Source organism: Eschrichtius robustus, chromosome 16 (genome assembly GCF_028021215.1).
Source record: "Eschrichtius robustus isolate mEscRob2 chromosome 16, mEscRob2.pri, whole genome shotgun sequence".
In the NCBI taxonomy this organism is placed as follows: Eukaryota; Metazoa; Chordata; class Mammalia; order Artiodactyla; family Eschrichtiidae; genus Eschrichtius; species Eschrichtius robustus.
In genome coordinates, this window is record NC_090839.1 from 63432879 (window position 1) to 63455789 (window position 22911).

The 22911-nt window shown below is 48.8% G+C and overlaps 1 protein-coding gene across 4 annotated transcripts in view; it reads left to right on the top strand.

Moving 5' to 3' along the window:
* CLEC16A (C-type lectin domain containing 16A) overlaps positions 1-22911 on the top strand; it is a 208705-nt gene that overhangs the window by 62636 nt on the left and 123158 nt on the right. For all 4 annotated transcript variants that reach the window (XM_068565832.1, XM_068565833.1, XM_068565834.1 and 1 more), the window contains exons 11-13: positions 5859-5988; positions 9845-9945; positions 22707-22829. In XM_068565832.1, the coding sequence (XP_068421933.1) occupies positions 5859-5988; positions 9845-9945; positions 22707-22829 (354 nt within the window). The remainder of the gene's footprint in view (positions 1-5858; positions 5989-9844; positions 9946-22706; positions 22830-22911) is intronic.

Sequence of the window (22911 nt, forward strand, 5' to 3'; positions counted from 1 at the left end):
ATATGCATGTATGTATACAAAATACACATTACCGATTCCTCCAATTCCAGTCAATTCCCAGAGGGTTCTTTCTTGCCTTCCCCCACTCCAGATTTGTATGTCTCTTCTTTTACAGCGAGAGCCCTGGCTCCCAGTGACATCAGAACATTTACGATTTGCTCAATCCTATAGTACATCTTTTAAAAGTTCCAGAACTGCTTATTGTTTGATAAATAAAGAGTTCAGGGTTGTTTGCAGTTTCCCGCTCCCCACCACCACCAAATACTTCATGTATCCCCCGTCCACAAATTGACGGTGTAGAGTCAAGTATTGTGTCATGAACTACTTGGATCTGTCTGCCTTTCCTTTCTTTTCCCCCTTCAGGATAAGTATGGTATTCATTTGAAATATATTTTGGTCTTTTTTGTTGTTGTTTGTTTGTTTTAGTTTAGGGTTCTCCCTTCCCATTCGTATTGATTTCATTTTTTTTAAAAATAATTTGGAATGTTAACAAACTCAAAACTTTTGCGAAAGGGTTTGTACAAAGAAGTGTCCTTCCTCCCACATTCTTTCCATCCTGTTCCCCTCCCTCTTGTAGATAGCTAACTTATTGTTCTCTGGAATATCCTTCGTGCGTTTCTTTGTGTAAAAAGCTGCAGAGGTAGGTATGCTTCCTTATTTTCCCTTCTTTCTTACACGCAGAGTATAGCCCACGATGTATGCTCTTTGGCACCTGGCTCTCTTCACTTAGCACTATCTCCGGAAATCACTCCGTATCAGTTCACCAGCGATCTTCCTCATTCCTTTCCCAGCTGCACTGTGCGTACCATAGTTGATTCAACCAATCTTTATGCTCAGACATTTAGGTAGTTTCCAGTATTTTGCAATTACAAATAACAGTGCACTGAATACCCTTGTAGGTGTGCATTTTTATATCGTTGGAGGTGTATCTTCCAGATAAATTCCTGCGAGTGGGATTGCTCAATTGAAGGATATAGGAGTGATTTAAAGTTTTCGTTGAAAATGTATTTAAGTAAAAAAAAAAAAAAAAAAAAAGTGGGCGTTCAAATAAAATGATTAAGTAAATAACAAATAGTACAAGCAACACACAGACATGGCAGAAATTGTAAAGGCAGGCAAATGACTGAAGTTTGAGCAAAACTGGGCTAGGGTGTTGCTGCAGTCCCTTCAGACTCCAAAACAGAAACCTGGTGGGGTGGGAGCTCATGGTAAAGAACCTAATAACTGAGGTTCAGATGGCGCCCCCTGGGAATTCATCATCAGCACCTGGGTCCTGGCCTCAGGGACCATCAGTGGAAATCTGTGTCCACGTGAGCCCACTGGTCTGCTTTCCCTGGTGGCAGCAGCGTGACGAATGCACCTTGGGAGGGGAGCTAGGCCTCACTGAGGCGGGCGTAGTGTCAGCAGAGAGATGTGGCAGTGGGGGGCCCAGAAGGCTGTGCAGAACCATGCCGGCCGTCCTGGTGTGGCATAAAGAGGAGTGCCCTTTGACCCTCAATCACCAAGACAGGCCAGATGCTCTTCGGCAGCCACTTTTGAAGATGGCTGTAGAATCCATTTTGGAACGGTGAGAATCTGGCGAGACCCTCTCCTCAAAAACCTATTAGCCACTCCTCTCATGCCCACATAGCATTTTGCATACAATTGCAGGGAGCTGGCAGACCTAGGTAAGCATCACTACTTTTAAGAGTTGTTTGGATAAAATTGTTTAAAAGAAGGGGAAAAACCTGTTTGGCTTTGGAAGAAGCGCTGTATATTTTACCTGGAAAACTAAGCGGGGCAGCCCATCCCACAGCTGTGCCGGCTGGAGGAGGGGAGCAGGGGTGCAGCTGTGAGAACCAGGGGGACACAGCCGAGGTTCGGGAACCTCCTTGTGCGTGGAGAGTCCCTCGTGGGCCTGGTTCCGCACCGGGACATGACCTAGGAGGTGGGAGGGGGAGCAGGCTTGGCTTCTGCGGCGGCTGCTTTTCTAGCTGTGTTGAGTCATTATACTGCTGGGTTTCTGTTTCTTCAGATTCAGTATCCAGGACCAAACTAGTGGTTTTCAGGCCATTTTGTGGGAAGCTCCAGAATTCCAGAAAGGAGCTTCAGGGGCCTCTGTGGAGGCCGTGAGGGAACCCGCCCACCCACTCTGTACCTGGAGCAGCTCTGCTCTCATCTCTTACCATGGTGGTGCCCTGGGAAATTGTCGTTCAGACTTAATATGCACCTGCTCAACAAAGTTTGGTGAGCACTAGACTGGATTATCTTTAACCTCTCCTCTATTCCAGAATTCTCAGAGTGTCCAGGGAGATTAAAAAGCCAAAAAGGGACAACCATGTCACAGCAGGTGGAGGCACTAGGGCTTGGCCCCGGAACCTTGGGGAGTCCTTGGAGCTGAGTTCCTGCTGTGTCAGCCAGACAGTCGACGAGGAAGGGGGCCTCGCAGTAGTATGGGAAGCAGGTCAAAGGTCACAGGGCAGAAGCCGGAGACTGGCACCATCATCTCATTTGGTAGTCTTCAGATGTCTTTGATGGCACGCCCCAGCAGTAAACACAGATAAATACATAATTGAACCTGCATCTCCCCAATAGATATACATTTATTATAAACTATACATATCTGTATTAATGTACAAATGTTACGTACATCATAACACAGAGTAGATTTTTAAAAGATGATAATAATTAAAAATAAAAGAGGTACTGCCTAGCGAATCATCTGGCATACCTACTGAAGTGTGTCTGCACCCCACTTTGGAGAAGACGGGGGTAGTTGGAGGCACCTGAAGGAGGCTGGTGGAGGGGAGGATGCGAGGACGGGAGAGAATGGTGCTTCTCAGACAGCAGTCTGCAGCGCCTCCCACCCTTTGCCGTGGCCGCAGGCTGCGTGGACCGCTGTTTACTCCGTAGCTCTTGGTGAATTGATTCACTTGTTTTTTCTTAAATTTAGCTTCATCCTAAGCAGTAACATCCACAAAAGAACAGGTTTTCTGTGCAGCTAGAATTTTCTTCTAATGCACATTAGAATAAATACAAAACTATGCAGGCACATTCCACTTAAAAATCGTGTGTCAGCCCCCACCTGTGGGAGACTCTGATCTGCGGCGTCTGACTCCAGACCACATTGGGAGGGAAGGGCCTGGTGCGAGTAAGCCCCCTCCCCCGGGTCCGGGCCCACGTGGGCATGTGGGGATGCAGTCCTCAAGCCAGAGGATAGTCGCAAGCACAGTCACGCCTAACAGAGTCCCAGAAAAGTGGCAAGGATGCGACACTCCCCGGTGCAGGCACTGTGCACACACTGATCGCAGGCTGGGTGGGGCGCCCTGCACGCCACAGCTGCTGTGCAGCGTTGCCAGCCCTGCCTGCCGCCAAAACCTCCCCCGGCGGCCTGTCATCCATTGCTCCACTCCAGAGATGTGTAATGAGCACTTGCCGTGTGCCAGGCCTTGGACTAGACACTGGAGTTCTGGTGGAGAACAAGACAGATAAGGCAGATACTCTCATGAAGCCCACATCCTAGTGGGGGAAGGCAGACAAGAAACAAGCAAACCAATAAATAGAAAACAGAAAATCCAGGTGCAGGTTTCCCCCCCGGGATCCAAAAGTAGAGCGGTCCTATGAAACCTTTCGTAGGACAAGATGGCGTAAAGCCAAGACGCAATTACCTTAGGACACATCTTGGTAACAGATGCGCAAAATAAATGGAGGTAAAGCACCAATGCTCCCAGACACAGTTCAGAGCTACGGCAGCTTGACGCTGAGGTGCTGAGTGCGGTTCACGGGAAGGAGCTTGGCGGGGCCGCTCCCGCTGCTTGCGGTGCCTGCCGCCTCTATAACGGTTGCTGCAACAGCAACGCTCAGTGCTATTTCTGCTTTTTGCCTATTTTTGTAAAAGGGAAAATCCTTTTCGGGTTTCTTTCGGTTAGAAAAACAGGTACTAATGTAGGTCTTTCGTAAAAGCAAAGTGGCCTAAAGCAAACTTTTCGAAAAGGTGGGGATACCTGTAGTTATACATACTATAAAGTAAAATCAAGATGGGGGGGAGGGGACAGATCTATACAGGAGAATTCCCAGTAATTTATGTAGCTGTTCCTCCCTCAAGGAGACAGAACAGAACTCCTTAATTCTTAAGTGTGGGCTGTGCTTAATGACTTGCTTTCAAAGGGTGTGGGATGCAAGGAGGAGGAAAAGTCACTTTCCAGTGGAGAAACTTGACCAACATTCGCTTGGCCAAATGATTCAGATGACCATCCACAGCCATAAGTCATGTCAATAGCCTGTGCCCTTGGTAGGATGTGATGAGAGGGGCACTTCCCCTCTGCGGTCTTCCTCCCAGAAACCCATAACCCCAGTCTAATTATCAGAAAAGCGTCAGTCAGAATGCCCCAGATTGAGGGGCATTCTACAAAATGAGGACCAGTCTCCTCAAACTGTAAGGAAGGAAGCTCTGAGAAACCGTCACAGCCAAGAGGAGCCTAAGGAGATATGACAGCTGGGTATAACGTGATATCCAGGATGGGATCCTAGAATAGAAAAAGGATATTAGGGAGAAACTAAGGAAGTCTGAATGAAGTATGGAGTTTAGTTCATGATAACTAAAAGAGGTAAAGGAAAAACCAGTGGAGAGGGTGTCTGAGAAGACGTCTCTGAGGTGGTGACGTTTGAACTGAGCCCCGAATAATGTGATTGAGTCGTGCCTGGGTAGGGAGGACTGGGGTGAGAGCATTCCAGGCAGAGCAAACAGCCCTGTAAAGATCCTGGGGCAGAAACAAACTCACTCCGGTCAAAGACAAGTGGGAAGGAAGCTCAGCACAGCTGGCGGGGCGGGGAGGGCCCCAAGGTGAGGTCAGAGGTGGATGGGGGCCAGGCCGTGGCGAGGCCTTGATACCATGGATGGCATTTGGATTCCGTCCTGAGTGTGATAGGAAGGCAGAAGGGGACCTGGGCTAATTTCCACTTAAAATCACTTGGTTCGGTGTGGACCACAAACTAGGAGGGCGAGAAGAGAAGCAGAGGCCACATGGGAGGTTCCTGCACGAGTCCAGGGGAAGACGATGGCAAGGCCATGGCAGAGCCCAGGTCCGCGGCCCGTCATTCCTGAACAGAGATGCAGATTCACATTTCATCATCTGTTTCCCCTCATCATGTCTCCCGAAGATGGGGGGCATTACCAGAACTCTGGGTTCTAAGAACTAAGTATTTGAAGGTCCACACCTGTGCATCAAGGAACTCTGTAACAGGACACCTCATGGCACAACAACCGTCCACCTCTAACTCAGGATGTTTTCCTTTGTTGGTTCAGACCTTTTTCTCAAAATGAAAATGTACACGGTGCTCAAGTCAGGTGCTACAAAAGTTGCCCCTACTTAATTGGGAAAAGTAAAACGAGGTCCCTTCCCCTCTCTGCTTTCTGGAAGTTGTAAGTGGGAAGGGAAAACAAAGGCTTCGGTCATGTCAGAGCCTTTCTACAGTGTAAACAGTTTCAGAATATTTTCAGTGAATTTGGTTATGTTTTATTAACCACGCGTCATTTCTTCCACGCTCCTCAACTCCTCTGGGAAGGAAGCATGGTATCAATAAAGTAGAATAAATAACTGTTGAAGAAAAAAATCTTGAAATAAATCATTGCAATCTGTGCTTTCTTGTCAAAATCAGGGCCCCATTTCTCGACACTGCCAAGATGAAAGGAGAGAGAGGTTCAGGCCTCGGACTTATTTCCCCCCAGCGTGCGTGTTGCAGGGGCTCCACCACCGCCGTCGAGCGTTTGCTGGACGCGTGCGGAGCGGTCTGCCAGGCTCCATCTTGAGCACGAGAGTGTCTGTAAAGCTCTGTCCGGGGCCGTGTGGGCTCATCCTGGTGTCTGTGTTTGCTTCCAGAGATAGAGATGGTAATCATGGAGCGCAGCAAGCTCCCGGAGCTGGCGCCCAGCACCTCGGTGCAGGAGCAGAACACCACGGACGAGGAGAAGAGTGCCGCCACTGGCCTGGACAGCGTCCAGTGGAGCAGGTAGTCGCCGGGGCTGCGGGAGGGCTGCCATCGAGCCAGCCATCGGGGGCTGGGGGTAGGGCACCGCTGCTTGGTCTCTGGGATGTTGTGGAAGGGGGTGCCCTGGCCGGGTGCCCACAGAGGATAAGCCAGGCCTCTTCCCGCCCCCGCCCCCCGCTGATGGCCTCTTCTGCCTCCCGGCCAAGCCGTCCTTCTTCTCCACCAGAGACAACGGCTCCTCTCGAGAGGCCACAGGGACAGAGCTGGCCCTCAAGGCCGTGGTATTCACCCCTTGGAATGAGTGACCGAGGCGTGGCACCACCACCCCAAGCACTTTGGTGCTGGGCCGCGTCCTAACGGGTGTGGCCTGGTACTGGCCGCTCCTGGCCATACTCTGCTGTCCCCAGAAAGGATCCCCTTGGGGAAAGCGTTTGGATTTCATTCATTTGCTGCCGCCACGTGCACCACTGTCCGTAGGGCCTGACCTCGTGACTCAGCCTGCACGATTTAATGCTGGATTTAATGCTGCTGTCCACCTTCAACTTCTTGCCTGATTGTTCATTTCAGTGATGGCTGCCCAAACTATGTCCTCTGAAAGCTTCCAGATGCCACATTGCCTGCAGCCTTGCTGTAGCGCCACCCCTTCCAGAAGGAATTGGGTGGAGGGCTGCTCCTGAAGTTGCAGCAAACTGTTAGGAGGGCTTCTTCATCCTTATCAGATGGCCCTACTGCGCAGATGCCTGCGATAACCTCCTAATCCCACGTTAGTGGTAATAAATGCACAGCAACATGGTTTCTCTGTCAGCCTGCAAGGCATTCACTTCCTGAACTCTCACGGTGGGGTGGATGAAACACACACACACACACACACACACACACACACACACACACACACACGCATCCTATTTATTAATGCAACTTAAAGTGAAGACTCGAAGCAGGCTAATTTTTTCCTCCGCGTCTTGTTTATCTCTTTCTTGACACGTGTTTCAATTATCTAACAGACAGGATTAATTTTTATCAGTTGCACAGGGGAGCCACTTTTAGTTTTGGTTAAATAAAAATCATTGCAGCACAATGTGGGCTGTCAGTTGTACTGACAAGGACCTTTCTGACTTTGTGTTGTGACAACAAAATGTGACACCTGAAGCTCTGAAAATTAAGAAGATCATTCTAAACACAGAAAGGGAGGGGGAAGCAACCTTTAGGTGCTTGCACGGCTTTAATTCGAATATGAATCATTGAAAAACCAAAAATGACATGTCGTGGGGGATGCTTAAGCTAACGTAGGCGCATCTGCTTAATAGAATATTAGCGGCTGCTTTTCCATGAATACTGTCATGATGTGTTCAGTTTCTTAGGATCTAATAAATGGAAACAGCACGTATTTTGCATAGTATGGTAATACTGTAGCTTTCCTAAAGGAGGAAAAATACCCATGTAGTGTCAAAAACAAAAAGTCAACCGACCAGAAAGTTACGTTGGAGTGTTGGAGTTGAGACTTCTTTTTTTCCTGAATTTTAGTGAAGAGAGGGCTTTTCTTAGAGTTGATTGAGATTGTTTCTTAACTTTCGGTGACTTTGGCATCTTCTACCACATGGTTCATAATGGAAGCTGATCCTGTGTCTTAAGTTGGGCCACATGCAGATTTGTGGCCCCCAGGAACTCTGGACAGGAGCTGCGCTGTGCTTTGAGACCAGGTGCCAGGGAGAGACTGGCCCTCGTGGAGAGTTGCCAATACCTTTGCAAAGGTATTGAGTTGTTGGCTGTCAGAGACACCGCCACGGACTTCTGTCCTCTCACCTCCTGCACTGAGCCAGGAGGAGGGCACTGAGGATGAGGGAGGGGACAGTTTGTCCTTGACATGAATTGGATCTTGACATTGGTCTGCTTGTCCAAAGAAACAGCATAGTACAAAGTGGAACTGTCCTTATATTCGCCATGCACTGTGGGCTATATCTGCATTCATGGTTAAATATAGGCTTAAGAAACCAGAAACCATTCACAACATTCTCTCTTTTCTTTAAAAAAAAAAAAAAATCCTTTTAAAATTAAAAAAGTAATACACATTCAGAAAATGTAAAACTTGAAAAGTATAAAGAAGGAAAAAAAGCTCTCCATAATTCAAAGGCAGCTGTTATTAGCATTTTGGTGATTTCCTGCCAGTCAGTTTTCAATGCCAATATAGTGGGAATTCGGCCCTTCTTCCCCCCAATAGCTTATACCCCCAATAGCCATGTATATTACTTTTTAGTCTTGGTTTTCTCTAATATCAAACCCCAAGCATCTTTTTCACTTTATTGTACTCTTAGTAAACAAAATTCTAATGGCCTCATAATACTTCGTCTCATGAAAGATGGTATATCCACTCAGCCCTCCCTCTGCTACTGGGCATTTGGTTATTCTTATTATTCCCAAATGACAATACAGTCCAAATTCCAAGCAGCTGGCTTACAAGAAAGTGTTTTATACTTTATCCTGCTCTTACGTTTGGAAGCATTATTGCTAGGGGCTTAGAAAAAAACAGATCCACACATGGCAAGACTATTCGCACATTTGAATGGTGATGACAGATCTGGGGCTCCAGAGAAATAGAGCCTGAACGTAAATGTTCCTTAAAAGTTTCTTCCTTTAATTTCTGTGTGTCACGTGCTTGTTTGAAATGTTATGACAAGTGCATTTCACTGCTTCTGCATTTTTCAATATAATATTTTGAATCGGTGATACATTTGTGGAGTATCAAAATTCAAAAAAGTATAAAATGTTATGCAGTGAATAGTCTCCCTGTTTCTCTGCTGCACCATCTCGCCCCCCCCCGCTCCCCCGCCCAGTCAGCAGTGTTGACAGTAGCTTGTGTCCTTCCAGGGGTAAAGTGTGCCCTTGGTCACTCATTGAGTTGCTGTGCTCTCTTGGCTTCAACCTGGCATCCGGGAGCAGCCGCAGACAGTCATGGGATCAGAGCCTCCTGCCTACAGGCCAGACCTGTGCATATTCTAGTATCCTCGTGTTGAAGAGTCTTTCCGGGCCAGGCCCTTCACCTGGAAGGGCAGCATTCAGGGTGTGCAGTTTGTGATATTTGCAGCCACTCTATAGATCTCACCCACAAAGCATCAGGCGAGAGACTTCCTATCGATCCCTTCCAGTCCGGGAAGTTCAGCCCAAGAAATCACTGGGCCAGGACCTGCCAAAGTGAGATCTTGGAGAAGTGCCCTTGGAATACTCAAAATAGACATCCACAGCAGCTCTCATGTATGAGCACTTTCCACCCTGTGCCTGGGCCTGTGTTAAATGCCTCTCTGTTGTCATTTCACTTGAATCTTCACAGTAACCCCGAAGGGTTTAATCCCCATCTTGCAGATGGGGGAAAGTTTTAGGTAACGTACCCAAGGGTTTGCAGCTAAGAAGAGGCAGAATCAGAAGTCGAACCCAGGCAGTTCTTGCTCCAGGGTCCACATTCTAAAATTGTTCAGACTTGTTGGTGCCTTGTCTGCTATTGTGAGTCTTATCACATTGCCCCGTTTTCTTCATTCTCTTGTCACTCTTTGAAGTGATGATGTGGCGTGTCCATTCTCTGTCTGCCCACTGGCATGGAAGTGCCGCAAGACCAGAGACTTGGTATCATTTATCCCCAGTGTCTGGGACAGCGGGTGAACGATGCTGAGTGATTAAGCGGTTGGTTCGTTCCTTAGTCGGTTTATCCTGGAGACGGCAGCTTCGCACGGGCGGGGCCTGCCTCTCAGTCCCCTTTGTGTCCTTCAGGCCTGGTGCTGGACTGGGCACACGGCGGACGCGCTGCATGCTGGCGGTGGGGCTGTAAAGGGCTAAGGCAGCTGCTTCCCGTGTGCAGGTGAGGCTCATGCGTGCCCCTCTTTTCCAGACCCTTCCTGGATATGGTGTACCACGCCCTGGACAGCCCAGATGACGATTACCACGCGCTCTTCGTGCTCTGCCTCCTGTACGCGATGTCTCATAACAAAGGTAAGCTGCTCAGCTTGTCTGCCTTCAGGGCAAAGGAAAGCTGCTTTCCTTGAAGAATTTCCTTTCTGCTTTTGGCAGACTCCCACAGAACTTCTCTTCAGCCTCGTTAGAATTTCTCAGGTGCTTTTCTACCGACTAAAGCCACAGGAATCGGTTACTCAGGCGGCACGGGGCTGGGGCGGGCAGAGGGGGAGTTTCAAGTGTTGACCGTCCAACCCAGCATGACTGTTCGCACTGTGGTTTGCTTTCAACCCCTTGGTTTACAACTGACTTAGGCTTCCTATACCTCTTTCCTAACATCAGAACAGAAATCAGTCAAATTGTAATCTTGGTTTTGCTATTTATAAAAGTTGATGTGCTGTTCTGGGTTCAGAGCTAAAATAGACTCTGAGTGGATTGTGTGGAAGCGTAGGTTTCCTTTCTGAAGAAAGGTGTGGTTCTCTGGCTTCCCTTGTTGGGGCCGAGTGGTCAGGATCAGACTCCCGCGGAGCTGACAGATTTGATTAGAATCCATTCACTTACTTCCTCTCTGAGAACAGTCGCTGGTGTGTGTGCCACCTGGCTTGACACGGGCAAGTTCTCAAAGCACCACATCAGAATCTCTTTGAAGAAGAAATCAAGAATATTCCTTCTGGACCCTGCCAAGCGCTGGGCTTGGCATAGATGAGACTTTGCATCAAGTTTTGTTTTAGTAGGTTTTTCATAAGCTTATTGGGAGGTAGTTGGAGGTGGGTTTTACTAAGACAGCCTATGGCTGGAGTCATTTAGAAAGCACTCAACATAAAGTATGTACTTACTCTTAAATCATTGATCATGATAAATAAGTTGATTAGTGGCAAAAGGAAATATAGTGAAAAAGGCCTCCTCTCTCAAGTTTGTCCTCCAGTTCTCTTCACAGGCAGTTCATGTTAACAGTTTCTTGTGTGTCTTTTTAAAGATATCCATGCAAACCCAAGTACTAGTGTATATTATTTTATTTATGTGGGTTCCCCACCCCCTGCCCAACATGAATGGAGGTTCATTCTTTATTGTCTCTTTTGTGCCTTGTTTTTCTCACATCGTCATGTATCAACATGTCACTTCCCATCCCTATAGAACTGCCTCGTGCTTTTTAATCCTGTGTCTGTGCCATCATTTATTCCGCCATCCCCTTACTGAATGACACTGAGTCTATTTCCAGGCTTTTCCCACTAGAGACAGGACTGGCCATGATGGCTCTTCTCCTGTATAAGTCATTGTGCTCACACGCAAGGGTGTAGATCTAGCCCGAGACTTTTCTAAAAGATGCATAGCAGGCTCCGAATCCTCCCTCCACAATCTCGTTCACTCCCATGGTTTCTGCGACTCCCTCCAGCTCCTGCCTTGGTGACTGGCACACGGGAGCCCTCAGTTACTGGGAGTAAACAGAACTCCAAGCCTGACCGATGGGAGTTGGTCCCACCCATGGATCGCCTGCCATTCCCCCGACCCTCACCTTCCAAGCCCGCCTCACTCCAGCCCTGCAGTCTGAACTCCTGACCCTTGCACGCTGGAGACGTCTACCTAGGTGACTGAGCTCCACTTTGAAACAGTCTGTCTACACCACACTCATCCCCCCAAGATATACCCTGACCTCATCACACTTCCTTCCATTTCCGGTTCAGTTGAAATTGCCAGCCAAGGTTGAAACTGCCACGACCTTTAGCTCTTTCCCTCCTTTGAGCCCAGCATTTAGTCATCAGGTGTTGTCATTTCTCCCTCTTCAGCCTGTCTGATCAGCAGAATTTAACTGAGCACAACTCAGTGCCTGGCTCTAAGTGAGGTGCTGGAGGCGAGAACCAAAGGCACGAGAGCAAGAGAGATATTGAACACGTCATCCCAGTGGCCATGATCACAGCCTCCCCGAGGGGTCAAACACACGGCCATTTTATAATCCATCCTCCACAGCACTGCCGGGTGATTCTCTGTAAGACTGTGTTGACCATGTCCTTCCCCTGTTCAGAAACCTTTGGTGCTTTCTTCTCTCCCTTGAACTCCAGTCTCCTGTACCTGCCATTTTGAGTATCTGGATTGCACCCACCATTCTAACTTGACCTGATTCCACCAACTTCCCTGTCATAAACCCTTGGCTCCGGCCCAGGGAGTCAAACTTTACTACGCAGTGATTGAACTCTTGCATGGAGATAAACTTGCAGTGGCTGTCACGGTACTCACTGAACTCTTTAATATTCTTTTGATAGCAAGGCGCAGAAACCACCTCACGTTAATTTAACTAAGAGAGAGAGTCTTATAGGAAGGCCCCTGGGGCAGCTCGTGGGATCCAAGAAGTTGCCGAAAAGCCGAGGGAAGGGCAGGACCAGCTCTGGGGACTTCCCTTAAGGTAGATCGTGTTGAGAGCCCATCAGATCCCAGGCAGGGAGTCTGTCTCTGTTCAGGTTTCAAACTGTTGGGCAAGAGATCTCATTGTTCCAGGCTGGTGATATGTCTAACTCTGGCACAGTCAGTTATGGCTGGGGGTTGGGTGGGTGAGAGTCAGGGTCACATAGCACAGAGCTGGCTCCAGGGGTTTCAGCTCTGTGTCTGGAACTGCTCCCAGAGAAGGGAGCTTCTTTGGAAGCCTGGCAGCCACCCCAGTCAGAGCCAACACGTCTACCTGTTCTTGGCTGATCTGCCACCTTCTTGTATCCATCTGTGTTTTTTCCTGCCATTTTCTCTGCCGTAACATCACCACCTATTGAAATTCTGCTCAACTGTCAAGGGTCTGCTGAGAACTCACCTTCTCCTGGAAGTTTTCTCTGATCCCTTCAGGTGATACTCACTCTGGGTTAGTCCTGCCTCGTGTGGCAGGCACATTTTAGACTTTGCTGGATTTGATTTGCTAAAACTTTGTTAAGGATTTTTGCATCTATGTTCCTGAGTGTTATTAGTCTGTGGTCTCCCTGTAATTCTCTTGTTTTGTTTGCTCTCAAGTTATGCTTACCTTACGAAATAAATTGGAAAGTATTCCCTCCTCCTGAATTTCTTGGAGGAGTTTTGGTAGAACTGGTATTATTTCTTCCTTTACTATTTGGTAGAATTCACCAGTGAAGCCATCTGGGCCTGGAGTTTTCTTTGAGAAAAGGTTTCAAAGTACTCAATTTCTATAGTAGATACAGGACTGTTAAAGCTTATCTGTTTCTTCTGTTCAAGTTTTGGTAGCTTATGTCTTTCAAGGAATTTGTCATTTCATCTAAACTGTTGAATTTATTGGCATAAACTTTTTTTACTATATTCCTTTATTGTCCTCCTTTTTTTTTTTTTCTTTTTTCCTTTTTTTTCGGTCGTGCTGTGCAGCATGTGGTATCTAAGTTCCCTGACCAGGGATCGAACCCATGCACCCTCCTGCACTGAAAGCACAGAGTCCTAACCACTGGACTACCAGGGAATTCCTCTTTTATTATCCTCTTAATGTCTGTAGGATCTATAGTGGTGCCCCCTTTCTAATTCATGGTATCGATAGTTGAGGTCTTCATTTTTTTTTTCCTGATCAGTTTGGCTAGAAATTTATCAAATTTATATTAATTTTATTGGTCCTCTCAAAGAACTTTCTTTTGGTTTCATTGATTTTTTTCTCTGTTGTTTTTCTGTTTTATATTTCATTGATTTCTGTTCTTTATTTCTTACCTTTAGATGCTTACTTCAATTTTAATTTACTCTTCTTTTTGTAGTTTCTTAAGATGGAAGCTTAAATCATTGATTTTTTTTTTATGCTACTCAGTTTATTTTATTTTACTTTTAAAAATTAGCATACAATAAAATCGACTCATTTTGTGTGTAGTTCCATTAATTTTAGCATATTTATGGATTTGTGTGAACACTACTATAATCAGGTGTTACGCTGTAGTTCTATCAAACAAAAAATTCCTTCATGCTATTCCTTTTCAGTCATACCCTCTCCATACCAGTCATTGAATTTTAAACTTTTCTTCTTTTATAAAATGTGAGTTTAATGCTGTACATTTTCCTCTAAGCACTGCTTTAGCTGCCTGCAGTAAATTTTGATATATGTGGTTTAATTTTTATTCAGTTTAAAATATTTTATAAGTTCCCTTCTGATTTCTTTTTGTCTATTCTATCATCTGTGTAATTTCTAGCCATGTTTCTATTATTGATTTTTCTTCCGGTTTGATTTTAGGTTATATTTGTTATATTTTCCCTTTTTTTTTTTTTTTTGGCATGCCTGATATTTTTTGATTGGTTGACAGTTACTATGAATTTTATGTTGTTGGATGCTGAATTCTTGCTTCCTTTCAATACTTTTGGGCTTTGTCCTGGGACAGGGTGGAGTTACTAGGAGTCGTTTAGGTCTTCTTAGACGCTTGCTTTTAAGCTTTGTTGGTGCTAGTCCAGAACAGCCTTTAGTCTCTGGCTCACTTGGCCCCAGTACAGAGGCCGTCCCCTTCCAAGGGCTCTACTCAATAAGCCATGATTAGGTAGTCCTTCCACGCTGGCCGCTGGGAATGTGAGCTCTTCTCAGCCCCGTGTGAGCTCCTGGGGTTGTTCCACCTGCCTCCTCCCAGCAGGCCTTTCCCTTTCCTCACCTGCATGCACAGGGCAGAACTTAGCGGGAACCTAAGAAGGAACCCCCTCGCCGATCTGTGCAGCTCCCCCGTCTCTGCTACTGTCTCGTATCAATTCCAGCCACTTGGCCTCTCTGAACTGCAGACTCTGCCTTCTCACCTCAGAGAGACCGTGAGCTTTGTTTGGGTTTTCTCTGTCAGTGGTGAGGCCTGGAAACTTTCCAGACAGAGACCTGGAGCAATCACTGGGCACACTGCCTTAGTTTCTTCTCTCTCAGGATCACCCTCCTATGCTGCCTGTTGTCTTGTCCAGTGTCTCGTAACCATTGTTTTAGATGGTCTGCCTTTCTTGGCTGGAAGTTGTAGCATTTAAAAAAGAAAGTTTTATCAAGGTATAATTGATAAACAGTGAACTGCACATATTTAAAGTGTACAATTTGATAAGTTTTGACACATGTATACACCCATGAAACTATCACCACAGTCAAGTCAGTGTACGTATCCATCACTCCAAAAGTTTTCTCCTGCCCTTTGTCTCCCCTCCATCCCTCTCTTCTCCCACCCCTCTCCCTAGGCAACTCTGAACTGCTCCCTGTCACTATAGCTTGGTTTGCACTTTCTAGACTTTTATGTAAATAAAATCGTGCGATAAATACTCTTTTTTTGTATGGCTTCTTTCAATCTGCATAATTATTTTGAGATTCGTCCATGTTGTTGTGTGTATCCGTGGTTCCTTTCTTCTTATGTTTGAGTAGTATTCCCTGTGTGAATGTACCACAATTTGTTTACCCATTCATCTGTGAACGGACGTTTGGGCTGTTTCCAGCTTTTGACCATTACGAACAAAGCTGCCGTGAACACTTGTATATAAGTCTTTGTATGGACGTGTATTTCCATTTTTCTTGGAAAAATGCTGAGGAATGGGATGACTGAATCATATGATAGGTGTGTGTGTGTTTGTTCTTAAGAAACTGCCAAACTGTTTTCCAAAGCGAACGCATGCGCTTACATCCCACCACCAGTGCACGAGGGTTCTGGTGTTCTGATACCCTCACCAGTGGGTGGCACGACCACCTTTTTTGTTTTAGTCATTTTAATGGGTACATAGTGGTGTCCTATTGTGATTTTAATTTGCATTTCCCTAATGACTAATGACGTGGAACAGCTTTTTAAGTGCTTAGTCTGCCATCTTCTCATTTCCTTTGCCCGTGTTTTAATGGATTGTCCATTTTCTTATTGTTGAGTTTTGAGAGTTCTTTATATTCTATATACAAGTCCTTTATCAGATGTGTTTTGCAAAGATTTCCTCCCCATCTATGGCTGGCCTTTTCATTTTCTTAACAGTACCTTTGGAAAAGCAGACGCTTTTAATTTCCATGAAGTTCCCATGGCACTTTTTTATGCTTTTGCTCCGCGTGTTTTCTCTCCCACTCTGGACCGCCGGGCCTCTGAAGGCAGAGACCGCGTCGCTCTCAATGGCCTCCTGCAGTACTCAGCTCGGCGCCTGACACCCGGTCAGCGCTCAGCCAGAGCTTGCTGACTGAGTGCCTCTCAGCCGAGTGGCAGCTCCCCCGCGCTGCTCTCTTCCTGGCAGCCGGTGCTCGGTGCACTCGGGGCCTCCGCAGGGAGGGTGCTGTTGGCGGGGGTGGGGGCGCCCAGCTCCAGAAGGCCAGGGGGCACGTGGGTGAACACTTCGTCTTACGGGGGGCTGGCTTTCTGAGCGGGCTTCCTTCCAGGAGCCCCGCCGTGTGCTGGGGAGTGGAGAAGTGGTGGCTGGCACGCCACGCTCCTTCGTCCACAATGTGGCCAGAGAGACGACCCTGCCGAGGTCCTGCTGGGGAGCCCACCTCTCTTTCTTCCTAAAAGAGTGGGACTCTGTATTCGAGGGAATTTAATTCCTTCTTCCACTTCCTGCTAATGCTTTTCATTTATTTACTCATTCAGCCTTCTGACAAATATTTCTGAAGCCCTTCTTAGATGCCAGGCACTGTGGTTAATATTGAGAACACAGCGGTGAACCAAACAGAGATTTTCCTGGTGGCGAGTGTGGCTGCTGCGGAGGGAGCAAGGCGACAGTGGTGGAGGAGAAGGCAGCGTGACGGGTGTGATCTGTGATTGTGGAGGAAGCCAGGGGTGGTGGTGCAGGGGTCACTAGCTTGGGTGGTCAGGGAAGGCTTCTCTGAGGAACAGACATCAGAGCTGAGGCCTGAAGAATGGGAAAGAGTCGGCTCTGCGAAGATCTGAGGCAGGAGTGCTCCCGGCAAAGGGAACGGCCTGTGCAAAGACCCTGAGGTGCAAAAGACCTTACAGGTTTGAGGAGCAGAAAGCAGGTCAAGGTGAGGCTGACCAGGTGGGCAGGGACCAGATCGTGAAGGGCCTTGAAGGCCGCAAAAAGGAATTTAGATTTTATTCCAAGTGCAGTGGGAAACACCTAAAGGATTTTTAAGTAGAAGAGTGACATGGTCAGATGGAAATTTTTGGAAGATTACCCTGGCTGCTGGATGGAAAGTCAGTTAATGGGGGTGGGGGAGTGAGTTGCAAGGGGGAAGGCTGGGAGGCTCGTGAGGAAGCTGTTGCAGTAGTCCAGGCAGGGATAACGTAGACTGAATTACGGCGCATTGGCCGCGGAGATGGAGAAAAATTGGAAGGTTTTACGATACATTTTGGAGCTACAGCCAGGACGAGCTGATGGACTGGATGTGGGGGGTGAGGGAAAGGGACGCTGGGGCAGCTGTGTGTGGCCATTTACGAAGACAGGGAGACAAGGGGAGGCGTGGGGCCGGGGGCGGAGACTTCTGCTTGATTTGGGTGGGAGGGGGCACCACGGCAGGAGTCTGTGTGATGCCCAGGGCCCTGCCTCCTGCCACTGTGTGACTGGTGGTGCCATTTCCAGAACCAGCGAGTGTGGGCTAGGAAACAGGTTGGGAGCGGAAGCTGGAGAGCTCACGTTCAGCACCCTGAGGCCCAGGTGCCTGGGGCACCCCCAAGGGAAGCTGCCGCTTGGTGTATGCTCCAGTCTGGCCTGCGAGCACAGGTCTGCATTTGGTGGGGGCCGTTTGGTGGCGGTGGGTGGGTGGGTGGTTTCTGTTTTGGTTAGGCAGCAGGCAGTTCGCTGCACTTAACCTTCAGCCTCGCTTTTCCAGACCCATGCCCTCTAAGCAGGGGCCCTAATGAAATGGTCTCTTTCTGATAGATTTTCCATCATAAGACAATTTTAACATAAAAGCAATGTTAATAAAAACCAAATGTTAGCTCAGGCCTTCCAGTAAATCATAATAGATTAGATGCTGCACCGAAATGAATATCGCGCAGTGGAAAGGGCTGACCGGTTGGAGGAAGGCTCTCGCTGCGATTCCGTCTGGCCCCGTGGTGAAGGCTGGTTCACATCTGTAATAGCAGATGCAGCCCTCTCTCCTTTATCGAGTCTGCAGGGCCCTGGCCCAGGGGAAGGGGAAGGGAGGTGAGTTTTGCAGCTTCGTCTTCCTAAAGGCTCCCCTGCTCCACCCACTAGCCCTTCTGCTCCCTGCCCCCTCCATTTATCATTGTTTACCCAAGAGGAATCTTGGGCTTTTTGCTTTTTGTGTTTTGCTGAGAAGTTACTGGAACATGGACGAGAGGTATGGGAAAGGTTGAAAGGTAACAGGATAAAGGGAGGCTTTTGCCATGCGGAGAGTTGGCAAAATATCATTTTGGATCTCGACTGACACATAATCAGAACTGGAAGTACATTGGAAATTGGCCCAACATCTGGTTAGCTTTCGAAATAGTTGGTCTATAGTCTTCCAAAGCTGGCAATGCTTGTGTGACTCCAGCCAAGGAGACCGAAAGAAAGAAAAAAAAAATTTTTTTTTAGTTTGTTTATTTATTTTTGGCTGCATTGGGTCTTCGTTGCTGCGTGCAGGCTTTCTCTAGTTGCGGTGAGCGGGAGCCACTCTTCCCTGCAGTGCGCAGGCTTCTTGTTGTGGAACACGGGCTCTAGGCGCGTGGGCTTCAGTACTTGTGGCACACGGGCTCAGTAGTTGTGGCTCGCAGGCCCTAGAGCACAGGCTCAGTAGTTGTGGCACATGGGCTTAGTTGCTCCGCAGCATGTGGGATCTTCCCCGACCAGGGCTCAAACCCATGTCCCCTGCATTGGCAGGAGGATTCTTAACCACTGCACCACCAGGGAAGTCCAAGAAAAAAATTTTTTGACCATTATTTTTACCTGGCACTATTGTGGTCTCTTTAGGCAGGTTTGTCTGTCTACTTCTTTTTATGTAGCTTTGGTCTGGGTCTGTTCTACCCTTGTCCTGAATGGGGGTTTCCACTAAGGAGGAAGAATCTAGAACCCAGAGGGGAAGCTTAGGATCTGGTTACCGACATCACGGAGCCACACCCTTCCCTTCTATTTGGGATTCTTTGAATTAGTTAGTTGGGAGTTTGGCCCCCGCCAGTCCGCAGCCCGGTGCTTGTAGGGTGGGAGTGATGGCAAGGGAGACCCGTTCTGACTCACTGGGGCAGAGCGGGATCTGACCCCGGTGGGGCGGGAACGAGGAAGCGTGTGGTCTGCTGGAATCTGGACGTGCGAGCACGGCTTCCCGGGCCGTGTGAAGTGCATCTGGGTTTCTCTGGAATTTGTCTGTCACTCGGCACTTAGGGGGTTGAAGCAAATAGGACAGTATATTATCTACAGTGTTTATTTCAGTCAGAGGGAAATGGCTGGCGAAGGAACTCGATCGGGTTTGCAACAAAACCTGCTTCTCAGTGACTGGAAACGTGTGTGTGTGTGTGTGTGTGTGTGTGTGTGTGTGTGTGTGTGTGTGTCTATGTCTATCTGTCTGTCTGCCTGTCCATCCGTCCGCCTGCACACGTGCCGTTTCCCTTTCACATGCATATCATTGTCATATTGTCACACTGACCTTGTTCATTCACAGCTGTCAGCCACTGTTTTGTTTGGACCCAGAAGAATGTCTTAGAGGCCATGGTGGGAAAAAGAGAGAGACAGGGAGGGAATGAGGCACCTGGCCGACCAGAAACTTTGGGGAAAGAGCGGAGATGCCCAGAGGGGTTCTTTACAAAGTTCTGCCATGTGTTGTGTGGAGTGGACCCTGCTCTCTGCCTCCCCTTGGCTGGTGGTAAAATCTACTGCACATAGGATGCGTTGCAACATGGAGTCTGTTTTGGGAAAGTGCTGGAAGCGGGGAGATCACCTGGAGTGGCCAGGGGGATGGGGGCTGCTCTAGAGTTGGCCATGACAACCAGATCATGTCACCCGCTGGCTGCCCTCCAGGGGTCCTGGCATCCAAGCCGTGTCTGTCCCTCCCCTGGCTTCTGCCTCATCACTTCCACCCAAAGCCCCGACCCCGCTCTCCCCGAGTTCTGCCCCTTGGCCTGGCAAGTCCCGGTCGTCCCTGAGCATCTCATCCTTCAGAGTCCAACCTAGCTGCACGTCCCCCGTGCCCCCGATAGGCAGCTCAGCGTGCCTTCTCTGGGCCTCCTAAAATAGCTTGATGTTAGCTTCGGTTAGTTTGTTTTCCTTTCCGTCCTTTTGTTCTTTCATTCTTTCTTTCCTCTTATAACACAGCTGATATAGAACTACATTAAGCCATGTTCAAAGTAAAAATTCCCATCAGTGCAAGGTAACGACAGGTAACTATTGAACGTGACCGAGTGCTGCTTCTTACTGCGTCCTGACAGCAACCCTGGGACGGGCAGTTTCTGTAATTATTCCCATTGAACATGTAAGGAGGCTGGGAGTCCAAGAGGTAAGTATCAAAACAAAATTCCTCCAGCACCTGGCACCTGGCTCTTTCCCCTTCCATCCCGGCCACAGTGCAGCAAGAACCCTGGGAGAGAACGAGCCCAAGGGTACGAGGAGGCCCTGCGGGGCTGGCGGTAGCTTTTGTCAGACCAGAGGGCAGACCCCTCTCAAACTGTTGCTGTGGTCAGCTCACCACACAGGGGGTGCCACCCCCTCCCCGTCTGGATCCTGTCCATCTCCGGAATCAACCTAGTTCTAACTGGGCCTCTAACGTGGTCTGTGACCTTGGGGACGTGACTTAACATCTCTGGGCCTCAATTTCCTCACTAAAGGAAGAGGTTGCATTGGAATCTGGTCCTGTGAAGTCTTGAGGTTTTTCAGTCCCCCTGGGTCCCCCGCTTCACGGAGGGTGGAGCTGCTAGCCGAGGAAGGTCAGGATAACCTTGGCAGGTTTTTCTTCCTGTTGAGAAAAGATTTTGCCACAGATTTCCTCATTTTTGACAAATTCTAAGGGAGTCAGGGCACTAATAGGCAAGAGACAAAAAAGGGAACTCTCCATGGAAATTCAAGAGCTGGTCCGAGTCTGTCTCCCAGGCCCTGCCGCTGCCGCTGCGTTCCGGGGGGAGCCAGAAGCTGGCTCCTCGCACCGTCTTCTTTGAAGTGGGATGACGGATGGGGGGTCATGGAAGTGGGTGATGTGCCGGGCAGGCCGGGGAGCCATTGTTTTCCCCAGAATCACTGACTGACAGTTCCCAGAGGGCCAAGAACGAAAGGGTAGAGAGAGATTCACACAGTGTTGACATTTCTGGAAAAAAGCAAATGCCAGAAAGATTCAGTTGATGTCCTTCTTGCCATTTAATAAACCAGAATGCTTCAGAGCTAGACATTTAGCATCAAAATGAGATACAGAATCCACAAATCACATTTTCATCACAGTCAAAGTTTTTGATGAAGCCACGTTGGTGCGGTGCGAGAGGGGGACCTGCTCACCTCCAGCCCTGGGGCCGCCTCCACCCGTGTCATCTCCTTGGCATGACTTAACCTCCGGTTCGGAGTTGGAAGGAATTCAGTAGCGCAAGATATATTGTTATGGTTTATTACGTCAATGTGTGAGTGTGGGAGTTACTTAGAATCCAGACAATCAGCTCCTCGCTGCTATCCTCCGCTATTTTGTCAGGGTTCTAAATGAAGCATCCTCTAGTACTCAAGGGGCCGTATTTCAAGAGTTCCCAGAAGTGCCACCATCCCCCCTTTCGTAGAATAACTGGAAAAGACGTGCTTCAGGCACAAACAATCCTTCCAGCTCCCCAGGCGTGGAGCAAGTGAAATGTTTGTTTCTGCGAGCTTTTCTGCAAGTCTAGTTTTCCAGAGCTGGGCTCGGCGGGAGGAGAGGGATTTGGAGCACTGCCTGTCCCACACCTGGGCTGGCGAAGTGACCCCAGCAGGTCGTCCTGTCACCCTGGCCCCCAGGTCCTGCTTTAGGAAAAGTGATTGATGCTCGGTTCAGTTAGACTCTGAGCGCGCCCTCTCTCCTTTCCCAAGCGCCCCACCCTCCGCCTCCCCCACCCCACCCCCGTCTCATCTTTGTCTTTGAAATGCTGTTAGATTTCCCTGGAGGAAAAGTGATTCCTCTGCCCCTTAAACGTAGACCCGCTCTGTCAGTTTTGTCGCATTTGCGCCTTTCTGTGAGACCGGCACGGGGCTGCCGCCTCTGTGCTTCCCACGCAGGGGCCCAGCTCTCCAGTTTGGTGTTAAGAGCTGGAGATGCAATTGGTGGGCACAACTGTAGGTTCCTTTCCGTCTGGTCCGTTTCCCCCATTGTGGGACGGGTCTCACACAGGGGTGGCCTCGGGGGGCGCGCAGACCAGCCCCGAAACGGCAGCAAAGCCTGCAGTGCCAGAGTTTCTCCTTTTCCCACCCACTTCCCACTCCTCTGACTGTGCCCAGGAGCATGTCACAGTCGGGCTAGTGTGACCTCAACACCTTTCACGTACCTGCCGATCGCCCTTTCTAACTCAGAGCAGGCCTCGGGCCACAGTGAGTAGCCAGTCAACAGTCTTTGGCTGAAACATAAAAACTTTGTTACTGTTGGTATCGCAGCCATGCTGATTTCCCATTTGCAAGTAGTGTTAGAAAATGTATGTTTTAGGGAATTCCCTGGCGGTCCAGTGGTTAGGACTCGGCGCTTTCACTGCCGAGGGCCTGGGTTCAATCCCTGGTCGGGGAACTAAGATCCCTCAAGCTGCGTGGCATGGCCAAAAAAGAAAAGAAAATACATGTTTTAATATATTTACTTAAGGTCCAGTTACAGAAAACTCTGAGGTGAGTCATAGTACAGGCAGCACACGGTCATGGCAGGAATCACGAAGACGGACCGTGTACAGCCGAGGTTGAGGAAGCCCCGCTCGAAGGGGCCTTTCAGGACATGGAGGGCACTCGGTATGGCAGCTGTGCTTACAGCCGGCCCCTTCTCTCCGTTCCAGGCATGGAACCTGAGAAACTCGAGCGGATCCAGCTGCCGGTGCCCACTGCGGCCGAGAAGACGACCTACAACCACCTACTGGCTGAGAGGCTCATCAGGATCATGAACAACGCGGCCCAGCCAGGTGCCCGGGCGTGCGGGTGGTTCACAGGGGTGGTGGAGTTACGGGGACCAGGCCCCGCGCTGGCACCAGGAGCCCTGGCTTC